Source organism: Mirounga angustirostris, unplaced genomic scaffold (assembly GCF_029215605.1).
Source record: "Mirounga angustirostris isolate CCGP_5_RB_7025 unplaced genomic scaffold, mMirAng1.0.hap1 SCAF_1, whole genome shotgun sequence".
NCBI lineage: Eukaryota > Metazoa > Chordata > Mammalia > Carnivora > Phocidae > Mirounga > Mirounga angustirostris.
In genome coordinates, this window is record NW_026991709.1 from 32,055,380 (window position 1) to 32,083,015 (window position 27,636).

The following is a 27,636-nucleotide window of genomic DNA, read 5'->3' on the forward strand; positions in this document are numbered from 1 at the left end:
GATTTCCTTTTGGGACTGTTTCATGTTCCCTCCAAAATGTTTTTGAGAATTGTACAGATTCCTCTGGGAGGCTTTTCTTCTTTATATACATGAGTGTTAGGGGAAGAGAGAAAAGTCTCACTCGTCAGCTCAATCAAGTGAAACAACATATACTACAAAATAAACATCTGGTACATACAATTTTCACAGTCATTTTGTGATATTGTGCAAAATATATAGACCCCTCAAATAATACCTGATATATACATTTACCCTGCAACTAACTCATATCAATGATTTATTTGACAACCGCTTTGTATATTCTCTATGTTGCTTAATATTTCTATTTTATTTCTAACAGTGTTCTTGCTGCTATATCCAGAGTTACTAAACTCCAGATATACCATAGATAATTTACATTAAATATGTAAAAATGTTCCTGAGCAGATAGACCATCTCACTTCCTTCTGAACTGAATTTCCTCTAATATAAAGATTTTATCAACTTAATTTCATATGATCAGAGTAAAGGGGATTCACACACACACACACACACACACACTCACATACACACACTTATTCACACATACTCGCTCATATGCACACAAAATAAATCTAGTGGTAGTTTCAAGTAATACTTTGCACCTCAGAGCTGAGATCTTTATAATTGTTATCAAGCAGACAAAAACCATTTTTTTCCTATTTAATTTTTCTTATCAGTTCCAGTGGAGGTTTTAATGAGCAAAGGAATGGTCAATATGCAAGTGAAAGAGACAAATAGCATCTTTAATTCATATAGTAGAAAAAAGGTTCCTGACTAATGAAGAGTTTACTGAAACAAAATATCCAGAATGACTTCCTTTGATACTAGAGTTCACAAGCAGTTATAGTTTCAGGAACAAAATTATTCAGAAGATTGTTTTCCAGTCACATCACATTAATGTGCTGCTTTAATTAGTTCCCTTGTAGAATATAAAGATAATTTTATGAGTTCATTACCTCATAATAATTCATCTGATATGTTTAATAGCAGAAATCTGATTACTGATTAACCTAATGAGGAAAAATAAACAGAAATAAAAAATGTTTTAAATGCTACATTTAGTCTTAAATGTATTGTTATTCAAGTTCTCTTAATTCAATGCTCCAACATGATTTATGCATTGGAGATATATAATTTTCAGGAAATCCATAAAAGACAAAGAGCAAACCCTATTAGTGTATCTAAACAATGCAGTTGTTTAGACCGGGTGAGCACAAGGGAATACAACTAGGAGGCACTGGCAAATGAGGATACCCATGAGAAAGAACACTACCTCCAACTCCTCCTTTCATACAGATGAACTTCCTTGGTATTTATGGTATTAAGAAATGACATTTACAACTCTTGTGCTAGCTAAGTTTCTGGAAAAGTATCATACCGGCTCCCTCACCATCTCACCACCAATGGGCTTTGATTTGTCCTTTAATCTCAGTTCTCAGGTGAAAGATAGAAAAATGAGAATGAGTCATCCATAAGACTAAAATAAGTAAAATAAATATTAAATTATTTATAAAGATGTTATTCATTTTGATACTTATTCCAACTGCTTAAAACCTGAAATTGCATAAAGGGGAGATAATATTGGAGAAAATTATTTCTATGAAAATAGTGAGGCTGCTTCTAAAGTAAAGTAGCAGTTTATTACTTTATACAATGTGAAACGTGTCTGTTGGATTAGTCTCTTCCTAACACAGTCATCTGTAAGATTGTAATGATACAGAAGACTTCTCCATTATCTTTAACTCCAATTGCCTCAACATGTGCGCGTGCGCGCCTACACGCACAAACACACACACACACACACGCACCGATCCACAGCCCACAACCTAGCAGTCTACAGAGAACTGTGCTAATAAGAACTAATGAAAAGAACATAATAAATAGCTGCTATTACAAGACCTCTATTATATCATTATCTGATTCAATGGGCTATAAGTGATGTATTTTATTCTTTGCCTTTATCTAAAGTTGCAGTCAAATTCTCAGTTAGATGTGTAACTTATGTGTTTATATTTAGAACTACACTTACAAATTCTGCATGAAACATTTATATATTTCCAAAGCAATCATTCTTAGACATTCATAATATGAATTATTTCCAACCCATCCAATTAGTTAATTTTTACTTTAATGCCAGTGTATGCATGCATCTACTTAAAACATGGTTCATAGATAAGGTAACAATAAGTCCATTCAAACACAATCCTGAGATATAAGTTGGTAATTATGATTGCATTACTCTTGTTAAGAGTTTGCTTTCTGTTGTTTATAAGACTAAAAGTGTAACCAAAACAAACAAAAACTACAGATAATTTTGAAACCCAATTACTTGCAGATAGTCTTATTTCTTTAATATTTAGTCAAATACTAAATATCTAAGATAATATTACATTATCTGTCTAAACAAGTTAGCAATGTCACAGTTTCAGGCTGAGAAGCATTCTTTTATATTAAAAATAGACAACAAGAAAGCATGCAGTGTTTATGTTAAATTTCTTTTCCCCAAAGAGTTGACTTGAGCGAGATGACCTCCCAGCTGAAGAATGAAGTCTGGAAAATGAGGACCAGAAGTTGTAGTGGTTGTTAGTGGGAAGCAGGGATGAGGAGATAATTTTATACAGGTGGTTGATGAATGATGGAGGTGGAGGCATTTTAGGAGGCACGGACAGTTAGTATTTGGGAAAGAAAACACTCTACCTGTGTAGCCCAGCGAATTGTCATCATTATCAGAGGTGGGGATTGGCGTCCCGTTGTCGTTCCCCCTCTCTAGGTCTTCAGGGTCTGTCGGAAACAACACCAGAGCTGCTGATGGGGTCACAGGAGTAAGGGTAGTTGCCATTTCGATCACAGCATGTCCAGACACAAGTAAATCCACATGTGACAGAAAAACACACAGGGACAACACACAGCACACTTCCTCCTTGCCCCTCCTGCAGCATACTAAGCCGCATGGACGTCTCAGCATCCTGGCTTACAGTTTCTACTCCTTCTCCTTAATTTCCCTAATTCTCGGCTCTGCCTGCACCTTTGCTGCACTTCAAAGCTGGCGGAGGGCTCTGACTGCCCTCTGTGAGGCCGCCAGCAGGACTGAGGGAGCATATGGAGGAGCGAGAGGGCAGGGTGGCTGAATGCTAGCATTGCTAATTTTCCACCTTATTGTTAATCAAAGCTATTGACTGTGATCACTCCCCATCATCGCTTCATCTCCTGCCAATTACAGGCTCAAGGGACTGTACCTCAAATGGGGGGGGGGAGGGTGTGGGGAAAAATAGGGTCTTGTCAAATAACAGGGTGGATGATAAAAATGTCATACTTCTCCCAAGCAACAGTAAAGAAAGCAGTGTGCATCATCGCATCCTTCGGAAGGCGACAATTTGTCATCTTAAAGGACGGAGTTAAATTTACTGAAACGAAGGCATAAGTAAAACAACACTTAACTTCGGATATTTCAGGTTGGATATTTTAAAACCTCCCCAATTGCTCGAGATTCTATATCACAACCATCCAGATAAGTATTTTCCTTCCCTTACTCTTGTTTGTCTTGAATAAAAGGAATGCTTTTTATGCTTTGCCCAACGACACCACTACTAATTCCCTGAGTGCTCAGTCACTGTGTATGTCATATCTATGTGTGTTCGATAAATATGAGCAGAGTATCTAGCTTCGTAGCTGCTAAGCAGACACAGACACAATAAAATCCAAGTGTGTACCTCCTAAATCGAATACCATAGAGTCATAGGTCATTCATGTGGAGGGGTTCTGCAGGCTTTTTATCACCTTAAACAGCATCTACAGAGAATTTCTCGGTCTGAGCAGTGAAGGAGCACAGCTGTTTGCTCGAGGAAAAAAGTATGTCACTTATGACTGAGGCAGCAAGTACACGCAGGTAATGCCCCTCTAGAAACATCACAGGGGTCATTAATTCTGTGCTCCTGCTAGTTTTTTAGCTAGGTTGACACATTTTGTCTTACACACAGCTCTTCAGGGATGATTTAGAAATTTTTAAAAGAGGATACAAAATCTAGTATGAGTCACTTCGTGGCTTTTTGCATGTAGTGTATTTATCCACTCTATCTCCCTGCCTCTCCTTCCCAGCTCATGTGTCATATAATTAAGCTGATGTGGCTCACATGAGGAAAAAAAAAAAGGTGTGGATCTGTGCAGACTAAAAGGAAATGCTCATTATTGCTCTATTCATCCTTGCCTTTCCAGTGACGGCTGTTGTCATATTTTTCCTTAAAGTCAAGTCTGGAAGTGGTATAGCAGGAAAAGCGTCCACTTTCGACACCCCCACCACCACCCCCCACCAAGCCTGTTAACTTATTTGTATGCATTAATTGTTTAAGGCAGTTTTAAGTCACATCAATAAGAGAGAATGGGAAACAGGCATTTTTTGTGTATTTTTCCCCAGTGTTAGCACAATGTTCTGCCACAAACTAAGTAACCTTGCTCAAGTAGCTAACCAAATAAAAGAGGTTGATGCAGGAGGATAAATAGAAGGTCCTGGTTCAAATGTATTAAAAGCCTTTTAAGGAAACCTCCCCTGCTTATCCACAATATTGTGTTAAAAGATATGAAGCATTTAGGGTCACCTTAATTTTTCAGAGTAATTACCTTTAGTTACAACTGTAGCTTTTCGAAGGAAATACTACCTTTAATTTACGATGGAATATTTTATTTAATGTATATGCATACATTTGTAATCACTGTGTTAAAAATAAAATAAAAATCTATCCACATCAACAATGTGAAAAAAACAAAACAAACAACAACAACAAAAAAAACAATGTGAACTCAGTTTGACTATACACTATCATAACTTTTGCATGCTTTGTTATTGAATATTCCCTGACAATGAGGATATTACAAAAGCAATAGCAATGAGGAAAGAAAGTTCACTATCATTTCAAACTAGATACTTAGAACTGTTTAAGGTAGAATTTTTCACCCATGTCTAACTTATCCTGAGTGTTTTTAAAATTTGCTTTCTTGTCCCCACCCATCACCCTTCTGACCCCTTCTTAAGCTCAGGAAAGAATAGACTTTGCATTAATCAATGAATCTTACCGTATCTATGAAGCACATTCTATCTACTCAGGACTGCCTTTAATTAACAATATGCTAGACCTAAGGAACAAAAGATGCCATTTTGCTAACTGCACTCATTTTCTCTTCTCCCTTCATGTCAAAAGATAATTATAACAGTAAATAACCATTTGACTCATTGCACATGAGCTTTAGGACTAATCCAAAAGATATTTATTTAAACTTTTTGTTAAATAGTATTGATTATGCGAGCCATGGAATAGAACACAATGAGGCAGGAGGTTATTTAATGCTTACAATGTCTGAAGGTACAATTCTTGTACCCCAAGATTGAATTTAGGGCCATCCACACTTAAATTGACATACGTGTGGCTGCAATTGATGAAAGATACCATCACATCTAGAATTGCCCTGTCACTAAGGGTGCTGGGTTCTAAGTGCCCGACGCCCCCATTAGACCGAATTCCCAAGGGTCAGGTAATCTGTCTGCATCACATTAGTACACACAACACCTTATACTGGACCTGCAACATTCTACAGTCTTAGACAGTTTTTTTTTCCCTTTAAGATAATAAATGAATTAATGAACAGATGGTAACCAAGAATGCATATCTCACTTAACTAATAGGCTCTCAATCTGAAACAACTTGAAAATACAAAAAATTTGTTATAAATTAACTCAAATGCTAATGTACTCCCTATATACCCAATATCTGTAAAGGCAAAGAAAGCATTTTTTTTTTCCAATATAAAAGGAAGTCTTAAATCATAAAATTGTAGACATTCAGGGTTGGAAACATGTCAGATGGACTTTCACCACAACCTTCCATCAGATATACATATTCTTCTGAATTTAGTGGTCATTTGAACTTTAGTGCTTTTCAAGGCAACCAATTCCAATTTGACAATTAAGACCTTTATTTTATGTTAGATTTAAAAAAAAAAGCTGTTTTCTAGATGCTAATTCTAACATATGGGGCCCAAAGGAACGGATACCTTATCTATGAAAGCCTGTTCCCCTCCCAACCTTCCTTAAATACTTGTGTTTCATAGGACTCCAGACTTTATCTTTTCATTGTTCAACATACTCTGTGTAGATATCTTCATTGAGGCTCATGACTAAAACTCTTCTTTTTTTTTTTTTTTTAATAAGACGATGCAACTTCCACATTTCTTAATTGGATGTTCAACCAATGACTGAATCTTATGTCCACTGCTTATTTGACTTATGAGGATTCCAAGAAACCTCATACCTTCTCTCACTAAACACTGAACTCATCCTCTTTTCTTTCAGACTACTCCTTTCCTATATTCCCTGTCTTATTAAGGAAGTCATCATTGTACTATATTTTTAATATTTTAGAATTCAGTGAGATGTTAGCATCTGGGGTTAAAACTGAACTCTTGCCCGTAGACTTGTTGTTATAGATTTTGCTACACGATTTATTTTTATTTTTATTTATCTTTTTAGAGTCAGTTGTATGCCAAACTTAAAGCTATAAGATTTTATATTATATACTTATAAAATTATGCATAACCATATAACATACATATTATTTATATAAGACATAAAATGTACGAGTGGGCCACCTTGTAACAGTCTTTCACAGATTTAGTAAAAGTGACACCGATAACAAAAAGGAATAAAGACCTATAGCTTCCAAAAAAAAAAAAATCAATAGCTTCCTTTACAATGGAAATTATGTCTTTTAGGAAATATTTTCCTTAAATATAACATTTATTAAAGGTGATAAAACTTTATTTAACGGTAAATTAAATGTAAGTTTGAAATTTTTTAATCTGCATAATACTACTTTGATTAAGATTTCTCCAACACCTATATCAAATTATAATGGAAACTCTGAATTAGAAAAATCATTGTATTGCAACCTCTGATAAAATATTCATTCAGACAACCATCATCAATGGGTACTAAATCTATCAGGTGAAAAATGGTAGGGGACAACATACTTCACAGTGTCAAAGTATCACCCCAGAGATTATTTGCTAACTGCAAAGGGGGAAATATACTTTTATAATGGGTAGATCTGGCAGTCCCCACTTGAGCTCAGTAATCAAGCTTAGTATCCAGTAATGGTGGGGAAATAAGAGTGGAAAGCCGGTAGTGTGATACAGTATACAGCATCACCTATAAAGCATCCATGCTAACAATGCTTGCTCTGAATTCAGTCAAGACTTAAGACCCAACTTAAAATCTACCAAAAAAGAAAATATATATCCGTTAGCATACACATGTATAATAATTAATAGGTGAATTATCTTTAACTTACTTTCAAATGGTTTAGGAATAGTGTATTGAGAGGATTAAAGCAACTATGGCATAATATTAACAATTACTCATTCTGTTATGAAAAACATCCCAAAAAGTTTAGAGGATGGTAGGTGAAGACTGAGTGGTCTAAAGCTTTCTCTACGATGTGCAGCAGAAATTCACGTGATGATGCTTCACTTTCATTGGTGACATCATTACAATAGCATCAATACTCATATTTGTACTACCATTCAACCCACATTTCTCTAAATTGTTCATCAGGCTATGATAGCCAGGGTTACACTGTGGAAATGTAGAGACCTAAGGGGAGATTCTGTTGTGTAAATTCAATTTCATTTGTTTATTTTTAATTTTTAAGTTGGGTTTTAAATTCACAGTCAAAACACTGGAGTTTTCATCTGTATCCCTTCTTTCTGTCATATTCAGCTATGTAAATATATGTCAACAATAATAGCTTCTTCCTTCTGCCCTACTGTAATGTGTCAAGATGGTTTCTTTATAGATTTGCATTATCACTGTGCAGGGTTTTGGCATTAATTGACATTTTGAAGATGACCATTAATAAAAGATTAGGGAAAAGCAAATGAATATAAACTACTATCAATATGAGAATTGTGTTCTACAAATTGGATCAATTCTCATTGATTCTTGCCTACTAATCAAGAGGAATGCAGGCAATGGGTACTTTAAATGGAGTACTGAGAACATTTAATTAGAAACCCAGGCAATGAATTACAGAATTAAATACAAAAACTATGTTTGTGAAGCTTTATATCGGTGTCACAATTTTACAAGCTCAAACTAAAGTTAAATTCAAACTTCTGCTTTAATCATATGTGGTTAACATAATTGTGGAGGCTACAATATTATTTGCCCCATTCTTCTGAATTGGAAATAAGGGAAGAAATAAGAATTATGTCATAGAGATGGAGAGGGAAAAAAAATCAGTATGTGTTTTTAGGTAGTACCTACTTAAAATAATTCAGAGAATCAAGTAAATAAAAGATTCATTTACAATGAGGACTGAATGACTTTTTCAGAAATCTATATTGTATAGAACATTAAATTTAATATGTATCAATTCTAAAATTGTGCTACAAAATGTTGAGTGAAACCTATTTTTTTAAGCAGCAATATGGTAACAGATAGAAAACAATGTATTACAACTACTTCCAATTTTGCTATTATAAGGAAAATCAAGGTTGCTTCTTTATGTTTCTTTCAAAAATAAAAGGACCATGATTATAATGATCCATGTGAATAATGACTGTGAAAAAATGTTTTTAGATAAAATAAACCAAAATGTTAAAATTGACATATATATGTATTCAAATATTTTTTTTTTTGTGAGTGAATGATTATTCCTAAATTTGAAGACTTTATCATCCAACACTGTTGAGGGAAAAAAACAAGAAATACAGAGTGGTTTGGTATTTGACCGAACTAAAAATAGTCTCCATGAGAGAGTAGGTAATTATAACCCATGACCTGAGATGCCAGGATTGTATTAAATGAAAAAGTAGATTTCATACAATGATCTCAAAATATATGTTAATGCTTTTTCTCATTTTCTAATTTAAGTGATTAGATAACTGAATGAATCATATGTCAATAATGAGAAGTAAAAACTGTACTGATTATAATCACAACTAATGTTTACATAATACTTCAGTTTAAAAAATATAAACTACATTATTTTTTAGGTATGTATATTTTCTCATGCAATTCTTACAGGTCTATCATGATTATAGTCATCATCACTAACTGCATCATCTACATTCCCATTTTAGAGATGCTGAAACTAAAGCTCAGAGAAATTCTTTTGCCTCTGTCATGCAACCAGTAAATAGTGGATTTGGAATTCGATTCCAAATGATTTCTGACTCTAAAGCACCTCCTCTTTTCACTACAGCCCATGTCGTCTTTTTACACATCAATCCAATTCTAGGAACTGGATGGAATTTTAATAGTATATAAGCAATAGTACACCAGGTTAGCGATTCTTTTCCAGTCGTTGAACCAAAAGATTGAATAATTTCTCCACTCTATTCCTGAGCTCTGTTAAGCATATCACTGTGGCTTCTTCACTGTCTCCTTTTACAGACAATATAAAATAAAGTATGAAGTTAATAACATAGATGTGTTTAAGCTAGAAATACACAATAAAATATTATTAAAATAGGGGTTTATTATTTTTCCCTCATATTTTTATTTCTTTTTATTGTTTTTTAAAATATTTATTTATTTTAGAGAGATAGAGAGAGAGAATGTGCACATGCAGGAGGGAGTGGGGAACAACAGAGGGAGAAGAAGAAAGAGTCTCAAGCAGACTCTGTGCTGAGCACAGAGCCAAGACGGGGCTCGATTTCATGCCCCTGAGATCAAGACCTGAGCCAAAAGCAAGAGTTAGATGCTTAACTGACTGTGCCACCCAGGCACCCCTCCCACATATTTTTAAATATGTAAATTTGGGGATCGAACTACTGATTAAATAAAATTAAGATAAATTCAGATTTTATTTTTTACTAGTCTGATGTCATTTATTTGGGTTCATAATTCAGTAATCACAGAACTGTGTCCTGAAATTCAGATTTTTAAAAAAGATTTTATATATTTATTTGAGAGAGAGTGAGAGAGCATGAGTGGGGGGAGCATAGCGAGGGGGGAGAGGAGGGAGAAACAGACTCCCCTGCTGAGCAGGGAGCCCAACTTGGGGCTCGATCCCAGGACCCTGGGATCATGACCTGAGCTGAAGGCAGGCCCCCAACTGACTGAGCCACCCAGGCGCCCCATAAATTCAGATTTTTTTTGACAATTACTTTTTAAAATGTATTCTTCAACAACAAAGATTTTCCTTTTGGTATAAGTTTGAGGGAACTTAGAACAGGGGCATGTCTTACTCACCTTCATATGCCTGCCCCTAGCACAGTGTTAAGCACAGAGTAGCTAATCAATACATATATGTTAAATGACTGAATGAAACATTGAGGCATAGTTTTGCTGGAGTCAAGAGTTTAAGAAGAAGGTAAATTTTCTTAATCAATGAATATCAATTATTTCCTTATTTAGGACTTTGTTATATACTTATCTAAAATTATAATCATTGTCATTAGATATGTTGTCTACATATCTACCTAAAATGATAAGTCTAATTTAAAACTACAGATGTTGGCATGGATGCGGAGAAAGGGGAGCCCTCCTACACTGTTGGTGGGAATGCAAGCTGGTGTAGCCACTCTGGAAAACAGTATGGACATTCCTCAAAAAGTTGAAAATAGAGCTACCATATGACCCAGCAATTGCACTACTGGGTATCTACCCCAAAGATACAAATGTAGTGATCCGAAGGGGTACATGCACCCCAATGTTTATAGCAGCAATGTCCACAATAGCCAAACTATGGAAAGAGCCAAGATGTCCATCAGCAGATGAATGGATAAAGAAGAGTGGTATATATATACAATGGAATATTATGTAGCCATAAAAACACCCCGAAATCTTGCCATTTGCAATGATGTAGATAGAACTAGAGGGTATTATGCTAAGCGAAATAAGCCAATCAGAGAAAGACATGTATCATATGATCTCACTGATGTGAGGAATTCTTTTTTTTTTTTTAAAGATTTTATTTATTTATTCATGAGAGACAGAGAGAGAGAGGCAGAGGGAAAAGCAGGCTCCCAAGGAGCAGGGAGCCCGATGCGGGACTCGATCCCAGGACCCTGAGATCATGACCTGAGCCGAAGGCAGACGCTTAACCATCTGAGCCACCCAGGCGCCCGATGTGAGGGATTCTTAATCTCAGGAAACAAAGTGAGAGTTGCTGGAGTGGTGGGGGTGGGATGGATGGGGTGGCTGGGTGATAGACATTGGGGAGGGTATGTGCTATGGTGAGCACTGTGAATTATTTAAGACTGATGAACTACAGACCTGTACCTCTGAAACAAATAATACATTGTGTGTTAAAAAAAAAAAGAAAAGAAGAAGAAGATAAGAGATAGTAGGAAAGGAAAAATGAAGGGGGGGAAATCGGAGGGGGGGATGAACCATGAGAGACTATGGACTCTGAGAAACAAACTGAGGGTTCTACAGGGGAGGGGGGTGGAGGGATGGGGTAGCCTGGTGATGGACATTAAAGGGGGCACATACTGAATGGAGCACTGGGTGTTATACGCAAACAATGAATCATGGAATACCACATCAAAAACTAATGATGTAATGTATGGTGATTAACATAACATAATAAAATAAAATAAAATAAAATAAAATAAAATAAAATAAAAAACTACATTATGGCAAGTCACTATTGCTGATAGAATAATATATTTCTCCCTTCACCTCTCCCTATATAAATATATACTCTAGGAAATAGAATCTTGTTAACTTAAATCAAGTGAAGGATTTAGTAGTGAAAGTTTTCTTTCTTGTATGTTAAAAAAAGATGATTTACAAATATCCCCCCATAATAAACTGGGTATAAAGGAAAGTGTAGTAAATAGTGATAATTTTTAAAGCCAAAAGAAGTCATAATATAAATAAATAAGAAAGGTATTTAAATACTGCCAGGTAGGTGAACTGTATTTTGGTTTGATTATTTCAGATATAGATATAAATGTAGGTATATCCTGATGAATGAATGAAATGCATTTTTTCTGAGAGGCTGCTCTTAAAACTGAAGTAATATAACACAAATCGGGAATTCATATCTGGCAATACCACATTCTATGTTTGAATTTTAAAAAATGCTGTAATTCTGGGGAAAAAAAAGAATAGCTACATGAAAATACTCAAGTACAATTTTGTTTGAGCTAATTTGGGGTACATCCAGTTATACAAGCTGATAAAATCTGATTAAATAATAGAGACCTAAACAATAGCATTAAAAAACAAAGAAAAAAATATATATATGACAAATTCTATTAACATAAAATATACTACTGACTTTTAGGAAGGTAAATGCATTAATGGATAAGCCAGGAACTCAGAAGAATACAAATGTCACAGAAGAAGCTTTTAACTCATTTGAATTCAATTTAATTTGACAAAACAAGATAAAATGCCTTAGGTATGGAAATCATTCTATTGATGGAGAAATGCTCATAATTTTAAAACCATTTGTTTCCAGATCTCTTCCAGTGGAAACACTGACAAAGTAGGGCTCTTAAAAATAATTGGTTAAATTATGCTTCATCATGACAACATGTTTTTTAATCTGATGCCTGAATGTTTGGTCTAAGAAAGTCATGAAAGTTTTCATGGAAATAGTAAGTGATGACTATTCCTTTACATAATCAGAAACTAAGCCAATTGTCCAGTTGAAGTGTGCATTTGTTCAAAATGCTCAGATCAAATCTTCAATAACATCTGATGTGGCAGATACCTTGGTGGGATGGAATTTAATCTGCAGAGATTTGCTCCCTTGAACTTTTATCTGTGAGAGTTAATTTCCGGTCCATTTTACTAGTATTTCTGGCTCTCTCCGTCTGTCGACTTTTTTTTTTTTTATTCTCTCCACCCACTCTCCCCTGGTATTCAACTGCTTTTCTTGTATTGTGCTTAGCATCTGCTACTGTTCCACTCCTTTCCAGTCAAAGCATACGGTAACTTCAACACAGGCTAATTAAATGGTGCTTGAAGTTAGTTAACAGGTGGTGCCCCCAGCTGCCCTCCTTGTATGAACAGATACATCTCACATTTTAAAGGACAGAAATGGCACAATAGTAATACCTGAATTAATGGAGTACTCTTCCCATACCATTAAACTAATGTTGGGGGATCCAAAAGAAACAGGATCATTCTTTTGTAGAGGGAGAAATCTGGTTTTGGGGTATATGATCCCATTTGAGATTCTGAATAAAACCTCAGGCCTCTTTATCCTTTAACCAGTGCTATTTTTCTTATCAAGTATAAATTTATTATCACTCCCTCCAGGTATGTTAATAAAGCATGTTTCTGATCACTGCTGCTAGTTCATGTGTTAAATGATATTCAAGTAAGATCCACATGATTTGTTAAATTCAAATTATCAAGTAATCTACTTAGCATTTTGGGATTACTGCAACTAAGTGTATATTATTACTTATTTAGATGTTCAATATAGTGTAATGTTTCAGAGCCACTAACTAACTCTGTGACCTTGGACAAGTTATTTTATCTTTTTTTTTTTTTTTCTCCATTTCTTCATCTAAAAAATGTGGAGTCATAGTATGTATTTCACGGGAGTGTAATGAGGCTTAAATAAGCAAATATTTATAAAGAACTTACTACGGTCCCAGACACCTAAGAAGTCAGTAAGTGTTGGCTATTATTATAATTAATTCAAATTAGAAGTCCACTTAAAATGATCATTTAGTAATTCTTTTTTTTTTCCATTCAATATGTGCCCTCTTTAATACCCATCATCATCATTTAGTAATTCTTAATGAAAATAAAGTCCTATGAATTTGCCTCTTGAAATGAGAAAAGACACGTTCTATTTGTTTTATATGCTAATTTGGAGCTGCTATAGGAAAAAAGGTGAAGAAAGTATCAATTAAATTCGAGAGAAAAACTGATTTTGAAAACTTCCTTTCTGTCCAGCCATGTTCATTGTCTTTCCACTGCATTTCTTCAGAACTCATTTGAGCAGAATTCCTCACTAAATCATTCAAGAAGTCTTTCCATGCAGACAATTTTATCCTCATGGCAAACTCCTTGAACTGCACACTTTAGTTTTCCGAATTGTCTGGTTTGTGCTGACAAGGATGGATTTACTCAATTTTATTTCTTGAGGAAAAAAACACCATTTCATGTTGAAATTACAGATTTCTTCACTCTTGGGATAAAGTCCCCCTCCCCTTTCCCCTTCATGCCCAATGTTGTTTCAGTCTCTGCCTTTCTTTTGCCATTTCCCGTAGAGGGGCAGAAACCCCTGGGTGCTTTGGGGAGAGGTGGGGAAAGTCGGAAGCATCTGCAAATTGGGCCCGGGTCGCCTGGTCCCGCCAGTTCCTCCCAGCCCGCCTTCCGCTAGGTGTCCCGCAAGTCATGGCTGCCATCCATCTGCAGCCTCTACGGCCATCTCCAAGGCAGCATTCAGTCGACTGCTAAAGAGACAAATTTCCTCCATAGTCTCTTCATTGTCTGCCTTTTCCAACCACAGTCACGGTTTTGTGCTCTTCATTCTAATTGTGCTTTTGATTATTAGGTTCATTTTATGCCTTCAGCTTTCTCAAAGGTCACAGGGATTAGCTGTGTCCAAAGGCGGACTAGAGAGAGTGTGCAGGCTGACCCCCCATTCATCCACCTCCATTGATTCTCCCTCCGTGTGAGAGTGGCAAGGGTGGTTCTTCTTTTACTCTTATTTGGTATTTTCCTTGCACCCCTCCCCCACTGCTCCTTATAGGAAGGCTGTTTGTAGCTATCCTGGTGCCACAAGAGGTTTCAATGAAGCAAATCCACACAGAAAGCAGGCACGGTGCAAGCATAGGGCGCTGCTGAACAAATCAGCTTGCACTTGGTTCTTCCTCTCTTGTTTCGGTTTATTTAGCTCAGGGCCATTCAACATTCCCATTTTATAAAGTCCAACTGCACTTTCAAACAGCATTCCCTTTCCTTGCTATTTTTGTCACTGAGTGTAATCAATCACACACACATTACATGCATTCTATTGATAATTATATATCCTATAACATACATACTATGGTTTTTTCTCTGTTTTACTTTGCTGATTCTGACTTACCTCTGTGGTTTTTTTTTTTTACACACCACCATTACAACATTAGAGTATTTTGATTTGCATTTGTGTTTTTTAATGGGAAATTCTGCCAGCTTTTATTCATGCTAGCACTTTTATCGTGAGATATGTTTCACTTACTCTTTTGTTATTACAAAAGAGACATTCTTATTATAAATTAATGTAAATTCTTGAAAACCTAAGACAATAAAAGTAGCTATTTTAAAGGAATGTGTGTATGTATATCCATGGGGGGGGTGAGACATTAGGTTATTTATATCATTATTTATATTCAAGTGATAGTGGGGAGAGTTTATTATGTGAAAATATTTTCTGGACACGAATGCTCTTGGCTCATGATGAAGTCCATTCATTACTGTGGTCAACAGTTTAAAACACAGTAGGAGGCGTCCTCAGTACTTTTTCCATCTTGCTAGAAGTCAAGCAATTAGTGACTTTCTAATTGGTGAGATTATCTGCTTGGCTCAGAAGACAGATATAATGAATTATGATCTTGCTTATTAAGTAATATGACCTTATAAGTAGAAATGCTTTCCAGAAACTATACTGCACATTCACATTCAAATTTGAAGATATTGCACCAATGAACTTCCTCCTTCTGCAGTCCCTGTTTTATCATTCAATTCATAGTACATTTGTCTGTACATGTGGAAATATGCCCATTTGTAGATTCAGTGGTCTCCACAATATTGCCTCTTTTAACCTTTTCAAGCTTAATTCTTAAAACTTCTCATTAAGAAAGAGGGGAGACAGCCTAGTTTATGAGCAAATATTTGATTTTTGTTTCCAATGAGGCAGCTCCTGTGTGGATACTTTTGATCAGCAAATGTATGGGAAATGGATGGAGAGATTAATATAGTAACCAATACTCTTCCCATTGGCCTTTTGTGACCATTTTTTAATAGAGGCCAGAATTTTTAAAGAAACACATTTCCCTGCAAAATGGAAAAGGGAACTGAAGTGCATAGATAGGGAATGAAAATCTGCTGAGTTTTACATATTGCCAGAATTATGGTAACTATGTACAAATAACCTTAGGGAAATACTATAGAAATCATAAATAAATATTTTAACTCTTGCTGATGGAGAAAAGGAAAAATAACTAGAGGAAAATTTCTGTAATCCATAATCTACAATATTTGGCATTTGAAAATGTGTCCTAAGGCTTCAACATAAACCTTAAAACCATAATAGGGGAGTCACAAATAGCCCTAAAATTCACAATTCATATATATATATTTTTAAGATTTTATTCATTTATTTGACAGACAGAGAGAGAGAACAAGTAGGCAGAGAGGCAGGCAGAGGGAGAGGGAGAAGCAGGCTTCCCGCTCGACAGGGAGCCCGATGCGGGGCTCGATCCCAGGACCCCGGGATCATGACCTGAGCCGAAGGCAGCGGCTTAACCGACTGAGCCACCCAGGCGCTCCCACAATTCATATTTAACAAATGGATGGCCAGTCTTGCATTAGTAGTAAATTAATGTAAAGAAATCAAACTTCTGAAAATATGTACCTTTATCCTTAGATTTTTGAAGAATAAGACTCAACTATTTACTAATATTAATGTTAAAATTTTATTTTTGGACTGTGTATTTCAGTGCTTAAATATAATTATAAAAATTACTTGACAGCCTACTACCTGGTAACCATCATTGCCTGTAAATATAATTCTTCTATTGGTTATAAAATTGCTTACTTATAATTCTGTACCTCTTACGGGAAAAAAAGTCTTTCTAATTGTATGCAATTCTGGCAAAAACAAGTAGGTATAAGATGTCATGGTGAATGAGAAACACACAAAATGGAAATTATGCCAAAGTAATTATACAATATAGGTAATTCACCGATCATTATAAAAATGATAATAGCATATTGTGTTTCACAATTTGAGAATAAAGATATTGTCAAACTTGCCATTCATCACATGTATAGTTAATTTACTATGCCATTAAGAGATATATTATATATTCTTCTCATAAAAAATATTGTATCAGGAAGCTATTAAGTCATAACAAATGTCATCCTGTCTCCCACTGTAAAAGCTTAAAGCTCTACTGCTTTCGTTGGTGGAGTTTGAGAAGCTTGGAGGCTCTAATTTTATCTTCAGTAAATACTTTTAGGCTAAACTTTTTTATTTTGAGATAACTGTGTGTTCGTATGCAGTTTTAAGAAATAATGTAGGAAGATCTATTCTTTTACCTAGTTTCTCCCAGTGATAATATCTCGCTAAACTATAGTGCAATGTCACAAACAGGATATTGACATTGATTACAGGCAAGATAAGGGTCCTTCATGTAGACCTTTTCTAACCACATCCACTTTCTTCTCTCCCATTCCCTCCTTAGCCTTTGGCAACCACTAATCTGTTCTCCATATGTACAATTTTATCATTTTAAGAATGTTCTATAAATGAAACCATACGATATATAACCTTCTTGGAATAACTTTTTTAAATCAGCATAATTCTCTTAAAATTCATCCACATTGTCATGTGTATCAAGAGCATGTCATCCATTTTAGTTGCTGTGTAGTATTCCATGGTATGGCTATAATAGTTTGTTTCACCACTGATCAGGTGAGGTATATTTTGGTTGTTTCCAGTTTTTGCCTATTATGAATAGAGCTGCCTTAAACATTTGTGTACAGGTTTTAGTGTAAACCTAAGTTTTCATTTCTCTGAAATGGAAGTCCAGGAGTGCAATTGCCAGGGCGTATGGTAATTAGCATTTAGTTTTTTAAGAAACTGCCAAACTGTTTTCCATTGTAGCTGTACATTCAGCCAATCAGTTGTAAAAGGCATGCATGTATTCACAAGGAATAAACGTCTCAGTAGCATTAGGATTAGGTTAAAGTTAAACTTCTGAGAGTTCTTTTCTTTCCTCCCTCTCCCATCCTGACTCTCCCCTCCACCCCCCATCCTTCTCTTTTACTTCCCTTTCTTCTCCTCTTTCCTCTCTAGTTTCTTCCCTCCCTCCCTCCCTTCCTTCCTTCCCTTCCTCCCTCCCTCCTTCCCTCCCTGCCTCCTTCCTTCCTTCCCTCCCTCCTTCTCCCTCCCTCCCTTCTTTTCTTCTTCCTTCCTTCCTTCCCTCCTTCCTTCCTTCCTTCCTTTCTTCCTTCCTTCCCCTCCCTCCCTCCTTCCTTCCTTCCTTCCTTCCTTCCTTCCTTCCTTCCTTCCTTCCTTCCCTCCCTCCTTCCCCCCTCCCTCCCTTCTTTTCTTCCTTCTTCCTTCCTTCCTATGTATGAATGGAATTGTGATAGAAGGAATGGCTATGTGAACCTAATCTGAGATCAAGAAAGAATAAGTAACATTACAGCTTTGTAGGTCCTTTAAAAGCATTGGAACTTAGTTTTATAGGTTTTTTTTTTAACATTTAATAATATCATCTTATTCTTGTTATATTAAAAGGAAAGATTTATATGTGACAGTAAAAACAAAGAAAATGTAGAATAATCTTTTTGGTCCCCCTTTTCTATTGATAGTGACAAGCTATCAATCAATAGCCAAATAAAAGTCACTTAAACGTATTAAAAAAATCACAAGACAGAAATTTGTTATGTTGTCACTGTGAAGAGCAGTCTATCTTCAAAGGGCAAAAATATAATACCTTGTAGTTTATTATGCAGTTCTGAATAGAACATGTTTGGGACTATGTAATCCAACCAAAAGATTTACATCCTAGGCTAATGTGTAACTGTAGATAAAGACCTGAACAAAACTGCTTAATGTTCTCAAAAAAGCTTGTTGCTTTCATACATCATAGATATTTTCACATACTGTTAAAAAACTGGTGTTATTATATCAACTTACTAAAAAATGACCAAGCTGGTTTGGTTTGTTATTGTGAAACTATAATAACCAGTTGACAGTATTTTAGAAAAAAATCAATTGTTAAAAGTTACAGGTAAAGTCATATTGACAAGGACAACAACAACAATCTCAGGAAATTCACTGTAAAAGCAAATACAAGAGCAAAAGGTAGTCTTCATAAATAAATAAAAATCATCTGTAGTCTCAAACTTTTATGTTTATGGAATCAATAAGAGTTGAATGAAGTTTTCTGATTCCAGAAATATATAGATATAACTGCTCATCACATTAAAAAACTGTATTGTTTTAATGTTTTTATATGAAAAGGTTAGGAATGTAGAATTACTTATCATATTAAGCTGGTTATTTGAAATGAGTTTATCTACCATACTTGAAAAATCATGTTATAAGATTTTATAACAAACCTTATGTTGATTAATAAGTGGTTTGTCAAGTTACCACCATAAAGGATGATGTAAGAATGAAAAAAACATGTTTCCCAACTGACCTGATCAATTTCTGTGATAGAGATTCAAAGAATATTGATGGGGGTCAGGCAGTGGACTGTCCTGAATTTAAACCACAACCTTTTATTTGATAAACTCTGACAGCTTAGGAGATATAAAGTTCAGGTCACATTGGCATTATTTTCCTATAAGAGTTAGATAAAACAAAATAAAGCACAGTAAAATAAAAGGAAATAAAATAAAATGAACACCTTCGTGGTGTTCCTTGAATGAAATGGACAATGACTGAGATAATGATATGTGGATAATTCTACTATAGATGATGCAATTTAGAGATCATTTAATTGGTAAGAAATCATATTTGGTGTGTTGTGCTCAACTTCTTAAACCTTTGAGAATACTTCAAATGGACAAGTTCTTTTTAAACATAAAGATGGGGCTAGTTAAATAAATTGCCTCAGAAATTCTGATGGACTATTTCTATTTATAAAACAATAAATATTTATTATAATAAAAACATTTTTGTTATTTATTTACTTAAAAATAATATACATTTATACCAATAAAAAAATCTTAAATGTACAAAGGCAATGATGTCCCGTTGCTTACAATTGTCCCCACCCCTACTTAAGGCCCACCTGTCATCAGTCACCTTTCAGGACTGGCCTGTGAATGGATGTTTAAGGCATCAGGGTAGATCCCAGCAGAATAAAGATGGAGAAGAATAAAACATTGAAAACTTTAAGAAAAGGAAATGGTCCATAAAAATAGAGTCCATTAATACTATGAACTATATTGATTTCTTGTCATTTTTGTGAACATAATTGCAGAATAAAATATGTTTATTATTATACATTTGTAGAGCTAAATATAAAATGTCAGAAATAGGAACACAGTATATGTATATGGGTGTGTATACACATACACACATATATGTATATATGTCCTGGACCTGTATGGAGTATTCAGAGGTCTTATTATCAGAAATTATGATACGATTATGATTGTTATTTTTTTTGCATTGTTATTTGGGGCTTTACAGAATTAAATGTATGCTTTAGAGAATTACAACTGAAATTAGAAACACAGAAAAAATATGAAGAGTAATGGAAGAAATGAAGAAGATTATTAAAAGCAATAGATGAAAATGCCCAGTATCAAGTATCTAAAAAAGTTAATATAGATCTAGTACATTCTGGTTATTCAAGGGAGAAAAAGGAATGAGGAGGCCTTAAAGTCAGGTAGAAGACAGATTGCCCTAGGCAAAAGGAAATGGTGAAAATAATTTTTCAATAATTGCTTTAGTTATACATTAACATAGTGTAATGGATATTTTTAAAATGTAGGAAGGAATGTAGGAATTGATTTTGGAAAGAAATGCAAATAAATGTTTACACATCCACAAAAAACAGCATAAAAGTATCCCTGATTAAAACTAAGAGATGCATAGTAGATAGGTTCTGATTTACTTTTCAAATAGCAAGTAAAGATAACACTAATAATTTGGGTTTAGATTCTATTTCTCATTTTTAGAGGGGGCATCTCTGTATCACCTGTCACGCAGCAACTTAAATTGACTGTAGTCGATAGATAATAATTGGTTCAGCTATGATTTAAAAGCTGACTTTACTCCATCTTAAATTCCCAGTTATGTCTGTCTGAGACATACACTTTGCCAATCACAAAATTCAAAATATACTTTCTGTTTGGCAAAAAACAAGATGTGTTGCCCACGAAACTGGATATTTGTTCATGAAAAAAGAAACATAAACGGAGCGGGTAAGTTTTCTTTTCAGTAAATGAATCATTTTTAAGAGATCAAAGAGGCTGAAGATATCCAATAGTACATTGAGGTGATCTTCGGGAGGCAGTTATATTCCATACACAGCTGTTGTCCCAGGCTGAAATTAGTTGCTTAGAATTTGCGTTAAGTAATCCCATACTTAAATGACTTTAGGAAATTGGATGTTAGGGAGACCAGCCAACACCATTCAATTAAGTGGTCCTTGAACAAAAAAGTGCTTTTCCTTTAAATGGAGAGAAAAAAAGAGTTTGATCATATTTAAGCTAATCTATCATGTATCATACCCAGTGGGTGAGATAGTTAATGACTCTATTGATTCTTTTTGGTGCTTAGTTTTATATACAACATTTAACCAATGTGAAACTTAATATGAGATTTGTTTTCCATTTGTTATTGATGCCCTTCAATTATATTTATTTATCTCCGTAGGCACTGAATTTAAAAGGAAGTTTCAAAGAGGCTTCAGGTAGTAGCATTTTCTTAAACTGTATTCTCATTTTCAGATTTTCTTTTTTTTTTAAACTTTAGTTTTTTTCCTATGCCGATGGTTACCTTCAGAGGTCCCTTTACTTTTTCTAAGGAAAAAAAAAAAAACATCGGAAATTTGTCAAGAATGTTGATTACAGAATTTGAGAAATAGCTTTTATTTCTCTTTCTCTTTCTTCACCTGCCTCTTTCGTATCCTCACTGTTCATTTATGTAGGTCATTGTAATTATCCTCTGAGTCCTACCTCTTCTTTGAGGGTCCATATGGGCCATTTCTGGAAAGCTATCTGTCTTTACAAAAAAGACAAAAAGACAAAAAAAAAGAAAGAAGAAGCAGCATCAGCACAAAAGACATGCAGAAGCTGCAAATGAGGTCAGATGGCGTCACAAAGGTGAAGGGGATTCAGAGTTACAACAAATGGCTACTTAGAAATTAAAAGAAAAAAAATGCCAGCAAGTCTAGGTGCAAGGGGTCTAAAATAGCATGCCATAGCAAGAACAAAACAGATCAAAATGACTCAGGTATTATATGAGAAATAGACAAAGCTGGTTTCTGAACTGAGCTCCATGGGTCAGTTTAGCCAATATGGATGTTTTCTATGTATAAGTATTCATGTGTAAGTCTAATGGATTAGTAAATATAAAGTAAGTTAGTTAAACCCTGAAGCTGTCTGAAATCACCACTGAATGAAATAAGAACCCAAACGATACCAGAAAAATCAGTTTTTAACACTGACACCCATTCCTAAAAAGCACTCACTGAAATACTGAATTCTTAAAATACATGGCCTAGAGAGAATCGTTGATTAAAAGAGCTGGATAATGTTGATGTCATCAATAGCTAAAGTTTAGACATGTCATGAACATAACTTCAGAAAGAAAATGGAAGAGCAAAATCCAAGTTGTGTTTCGGCAGTGATATGTTGGAGTCTCATCATCTGGCTCTCCCAGAATCAATCGTTCACATCTGTTCCTAGCTCCCTATTCATGTTGGTACCTTGGAATCATCCATGATGGGCATATTTACACCATGGAAATCAGCACACACTCTAAGTCAATGTCTTTCTCCCTGGGAGCCACTTGTTAACCATCTACCAGCATACCATTGTCTTTGGATAATTATATCACATTTATTACAAACTCTAGACTTAATCAGTGAGAATCCAAACAAACAAATTGCCAGTTTCCCTAATTTCCCAATACCCCAGTAGGAAACAGGCACAAAATGCATTTTACCATTTAATATCTTCTTGATAGCCCCTTTTTGCTGTTATTTTGTGGTTTTAATTGAGCATTTATATGATTCCATGTTCTCTCCTTTCATTCTATATCAGTTACACTTCTTTTATTTTTTTATTTTTATTTTTCTTTAGTGGTTGCTCGAGAGTTTGCAAATACAACTAATCCAAGTCTGTTTTTCAAATAATACTATCTTGCTTCACAGGTAGTACAAGTACATTATAATAGCAGTATATTTCTTTTCTTTTTAAAAATATTTATTTGAGAGAGAGAGTGCGTGCATAAGCAGGGGAAGGGGCGGAGGGAGACAGAGAAGCAGACTCCACCCCTGAGCAGGGATCATGACCTGAGCCAAAGGCAGCTGCTTAACTAACTGAGCCACCCAGGTGCCCCAATAACAATATATTTCTAATTCCTCCTTCTTATCACATATATCATTGCTGGCATTCATTTCACTTACACATAAGCATATATAAGCAAATATACACATACTTCTATCTGAGAGTACATAATCTGACATTATTATTACTGTTATTATTATTTCTTTAAAGTTTTTATTTTTAAGTGATCTCTACACCCAACATGGGGGATGAACTCAAAACCCCAATATCAAGAGTCACATGCCCTACCCACTCAGCCAGACAGGTGCCCCTTACTGAGATTATTATTTTGAATAAATTGTTATCTGTTAGATCAATTAAGATTAAGAAAAATAGAGTTTTTATTTTATTTTTACTTATTCCTTCTCCAGTCCTCTTTTTTTTACATAGATCATAGTTTCTGACTTATATAATTTTCCTTCTCTCTGAAGAACTTTCTTTAACATCTCTTGCAAGGCAGATCTACTGGCAACAGATTTTCTCAATTTTTGTTTGTCTAAGAAAATCTTTATTTCTCCTTCACTTTGGAAGGATAATTTTTAGGATACAGAATTCTAGGTTTTGGGGGGATTTTTTGTCTCTTAACATGTTAAATATTTCACTCCACCAAAATCTTGCCTGCATGATTCCTGAAAGAAATCAGATATAATTCTTATCTTTACTTCTCTGTAGAAAAGCTCCCCCCCGCCTTGCCTTCTTTTAAGATTTTTTTTCTTTATCTTTGATTTTCTGTAGTTTGAATATGATATGGCTAGGTGTAGTTTTTGTTTGTTTGGTTTTGGTTTGGGTTTTGCATTTATTCTGCTTGGTGTTTTCTGAGCTTCCTGGATCTGTGATTTAATATCTGACATTAATTTGGGAAATTCTTAGTCATTATTGATTCAAATACTGTTTGTGTCTTTCTTTCTCTGGTTTTCCCATTATGCATGCTGTACCTTTTGTAACTGTCCCACAATTCTTGGATATTCTGTTCTTTTTTCCCCCCAGTCATTTTTCTCTTTGCTTTTCAGTTTGGGATGTTTATATTGTCATATATTCAAGCCTAGAGAGTCTTTCCTCAGCCATGTTCAGTCTATTCATGAGCCCATCAAAATCATTCTTCATTCTGTTATAATGTATTTTATCTCTAGCATTTAATTATTTCTTAGATTTTCCATCTCTGTGTTTACAGTACCCATCTGTTCTTGCAAGTTCTCTGTTAGAGCTCTTAGCTATTAATCACAGTTGTTTTACATTTCCAATCTGATAATTCTAGCATCCCTGTTATATCTGATTCTGGTTTTGATGCTTGTCCAATCTCTTCAAACTGTGTTTTGTTTTTTTTTTTTGCCTTTCAGTATGCCTTGTAATTTTTTGTCATAATCAGATATGATGTAAGGAGTGAAAGCAACTTGGGGAAATAGGCCTTTAGTAATGTGGTGGTAAGCTGTGGGGGAAGGGAAGCATTTTCTAGTCCAGTGAATAGGTTTCAGTCTTTTGGTGAGCCTGTGCTCTAGGAATGAACTTCACCAGTACATCTCAGGGTTTTTTCTCCCGCTTGGGTGGAACAGGAGGGCTGGCAGGGGCTGGGGTTGAGTATTTCCCTTCACCCATGTCAGTTAGGCTCTTACATAACTCCAGAAGGTTAGGCTCTGGTAAAATAGCCTCCTCTGAAGGCAGCCCTCTTTAAGAAGAACAGAGTACTCCCACTTATTTCAAAAGGGTTCCTTTCCCCCCAACCCCTGCTGGAAGACTCAGGGGATTTTTCTCTCATCTTTTCTGTGGGAACCTGGCCAAGCTCCTGGAGGTAAATCTTACAACATTGTGGGAGTTCCCCTATGACTGAGTCCCCAAGGAGTTTTTAACTCTCAGACTGACTTCATTTCTTCAACAGATTTTAGAAGAGTTATTGATTTTTTGTTTGTTTTTTTACTTGTCAGGATGGAGTGATAATCTCTAAGCTCCTTACATGCTGGACCAAAAACTGGAAGTCAAGCCTTATTTCCATCTACCTCCCCCACCAACCCCAAGTGCTACATATTGAATATGAGGGAACACTTCATCTATACATGTATTTTGAATTTTGCAGATGTTGCAATGAAAGCTTATATGTTCAGTTGTTTTCAACTACATATAATAAATGTAGTATTTTAAAGATATTTTAAAGTATTTTAGTATTTTATAATTAGTATTAAGTATTTTAAAGATAATATTAGGTAGCTAGGAATTAAATATAGGAGTATTCTGATATTTAATATTCCATAATCATGATTATAAGTTATAAAATTAAATATTTATCTTTAGTTACAAGGGATATTTTTAGAGCATTTTGGTAATTCAAAGGCATAAGCACTTAAATTAATACTTACCATTAAAAAGCTTCTAAGGGAAAAAAAACACTCAAAATAAAAAGTAAACTAAACACTTGCATTATATTTTTTTAAAAGAACTTCAGATTCACATAAAAATATTTGCTATATGCACTTTGATGCCTAACTGGTCTCTCAAGCTTACCACGTCTAAAAAGGGAAATTTTGATTTCCATTCCCATCACCAATATATATAGATGCCAATGATTATCATTCTCTATCTAATCCTGATAGCCAAAAAGTTGAAGTTATTCCTTATTCCCCACCCCACCCTCTGACGTCCACATTTCACACATCCATTCAATCATCAGATATTGTTGGTTCAATGAACAAAATACACCTCTATTTCTCTTCAAGTCTGTTGCTACCACCTTTCTCCAAGTTCCCTGTGTCTTGGACCTGGACTATTACAGTAGTATCTGAACTACTCTCCCTGATTCTTTGCTGGTCTTTCTCTGGAATCTGTTCTCTAGAAAGCAACCAGGGTGATTGATTAACAATATAAATCAGACTTAGTTTTCTAGTTAGAACTGTAAATGACTTTCCATTATATTTAGAACACAATGAGCATCCTTTAACACAGCCTACAACATCCCTCACATCTTAGTCTTAAACCACAATTTGCACCTGTCTTCCCTTTGTTCACACAGGACTTTCTCTTCAAACAATAGACCAAGTTCATTCTTGCCTCTGCACATAGCACTTTCTATGCCTTAAATTCACTATTCCTGTCTCTGCTGAGCTGGTTCCAACACATCTTAGGTTTTACCTTAAATGTTGCTGCACCACAAAGTTCTTCCCTGCCCCCTTCGCTAGCCCTATCTAAAAATCATAGCCTTGGCTTGCACTTAAATTTACTCACATCTTTTTTATTTGTTTGTTTTAGCACTTGTCATAATCTGAAATTGCTTTGCATATTTATTTGAATGTATGTTAAGTGTTGTCTCACTCCATTGGAATATAAGCTTCATGAGAACATGGCTTGAGTATCTCAGCTTTTCTTTTTTTCTTTAATTCCTACCAGCTAGAACAGTGTTCAATGTATGTTCAATAGATAGTCAATAAATGTGTTTAGTGAGATACAACTTTATTATTTGTGAAATGAATCAACAAATAGAGCACACAAATTTTGAAATGTAAATAGGATAGATGTTTATCTTCCAAGGTGAATTTCCATACAATAAAGCTTTCACCTTCCAGAGGACATGGGGATATATTAATGGAAATAACTCCAAAGACAAGATATGAAGAAAAATTTTAATAAGACTAGCAGTATGTACATGCATAACTCCCAGGACTATTGACTTCTAACAAAATAAATCTCATTCTGGGGACAAACCTTAAACTTATTTGAAAGTGACAGGAAAACAAAAGAAAAAACAGAGGTCCATTTTCCTCAATAGAATTATCTTCAGTGTCCAAGCTAACAATTAAGTAAGTACAAAAATGATTATCTTTTTGACTATGAATTCTGAAATTTACTAATAAGTTTTTGTTTCTCTCTAGACTCTCTGTTCCCTAGTTGGGTATAGTGAAGTGGTTAGAGAACTCTGAATCACTGTTTCCTTCAAACCCTAATTCTGTCACTTAATAGTTGTGCTATTTTGGGCAAATAACTTAACCTGAGCCTCAGTTTCCTCACCTATAAAATGGGGATGCTATTAACACGTTATTCATAAAAACGTGTAGAGAAAATAGTGCTTAGAAAATACACAAAAAGCTTGTGTAGAGAAAATCGTCCTTAGTAAGGACCATATAGGTGTTTGTTTTGGGAGGAGATTTTGTTGAAGTTTTTATTTAAATTCCAGTTAGTTAACATACAGTCTAATATTAGTTTCCGATGTACAATACAGTGGTGCCACACTTCCATACAACACCTGGGCCTCATCACAACAATTAGTTGATTGCTTACATCTCTGTTTGAGTAGTAAAATCCCGGATATTCCATGACACTTATTGGCACTTTTTCACAAAGAATCTCAATTAGATTTAGGGAGCATGGAAGAAAAC

The 27,636-nt window shown here is 35.0% G+C and overlaps 1 protein-coding gene across 1 annotated transcript in view; it reads right to left on the reverse strand.

Annotated features, from left to right (window-relative positions):
• The window catches only part of ROBO1 (roundabout guidance receptor 1), a 1,126,461-nt gene that overhangs the window by 498,305 nt on the left and 600,520 nt on the right, over window positions 1-27,636 (reverse strand). The window contains exon 3 of the mRNA XM_064580171.1: window positions 2,719-2,802. Coding sequence (XP_064436241.1) covers window positions 2,719-2,802 — 84 coding nt within the window. The remainder of the gene's footprint in view (window positions 1-2,718; window positions 2,803-27,636) is intronic.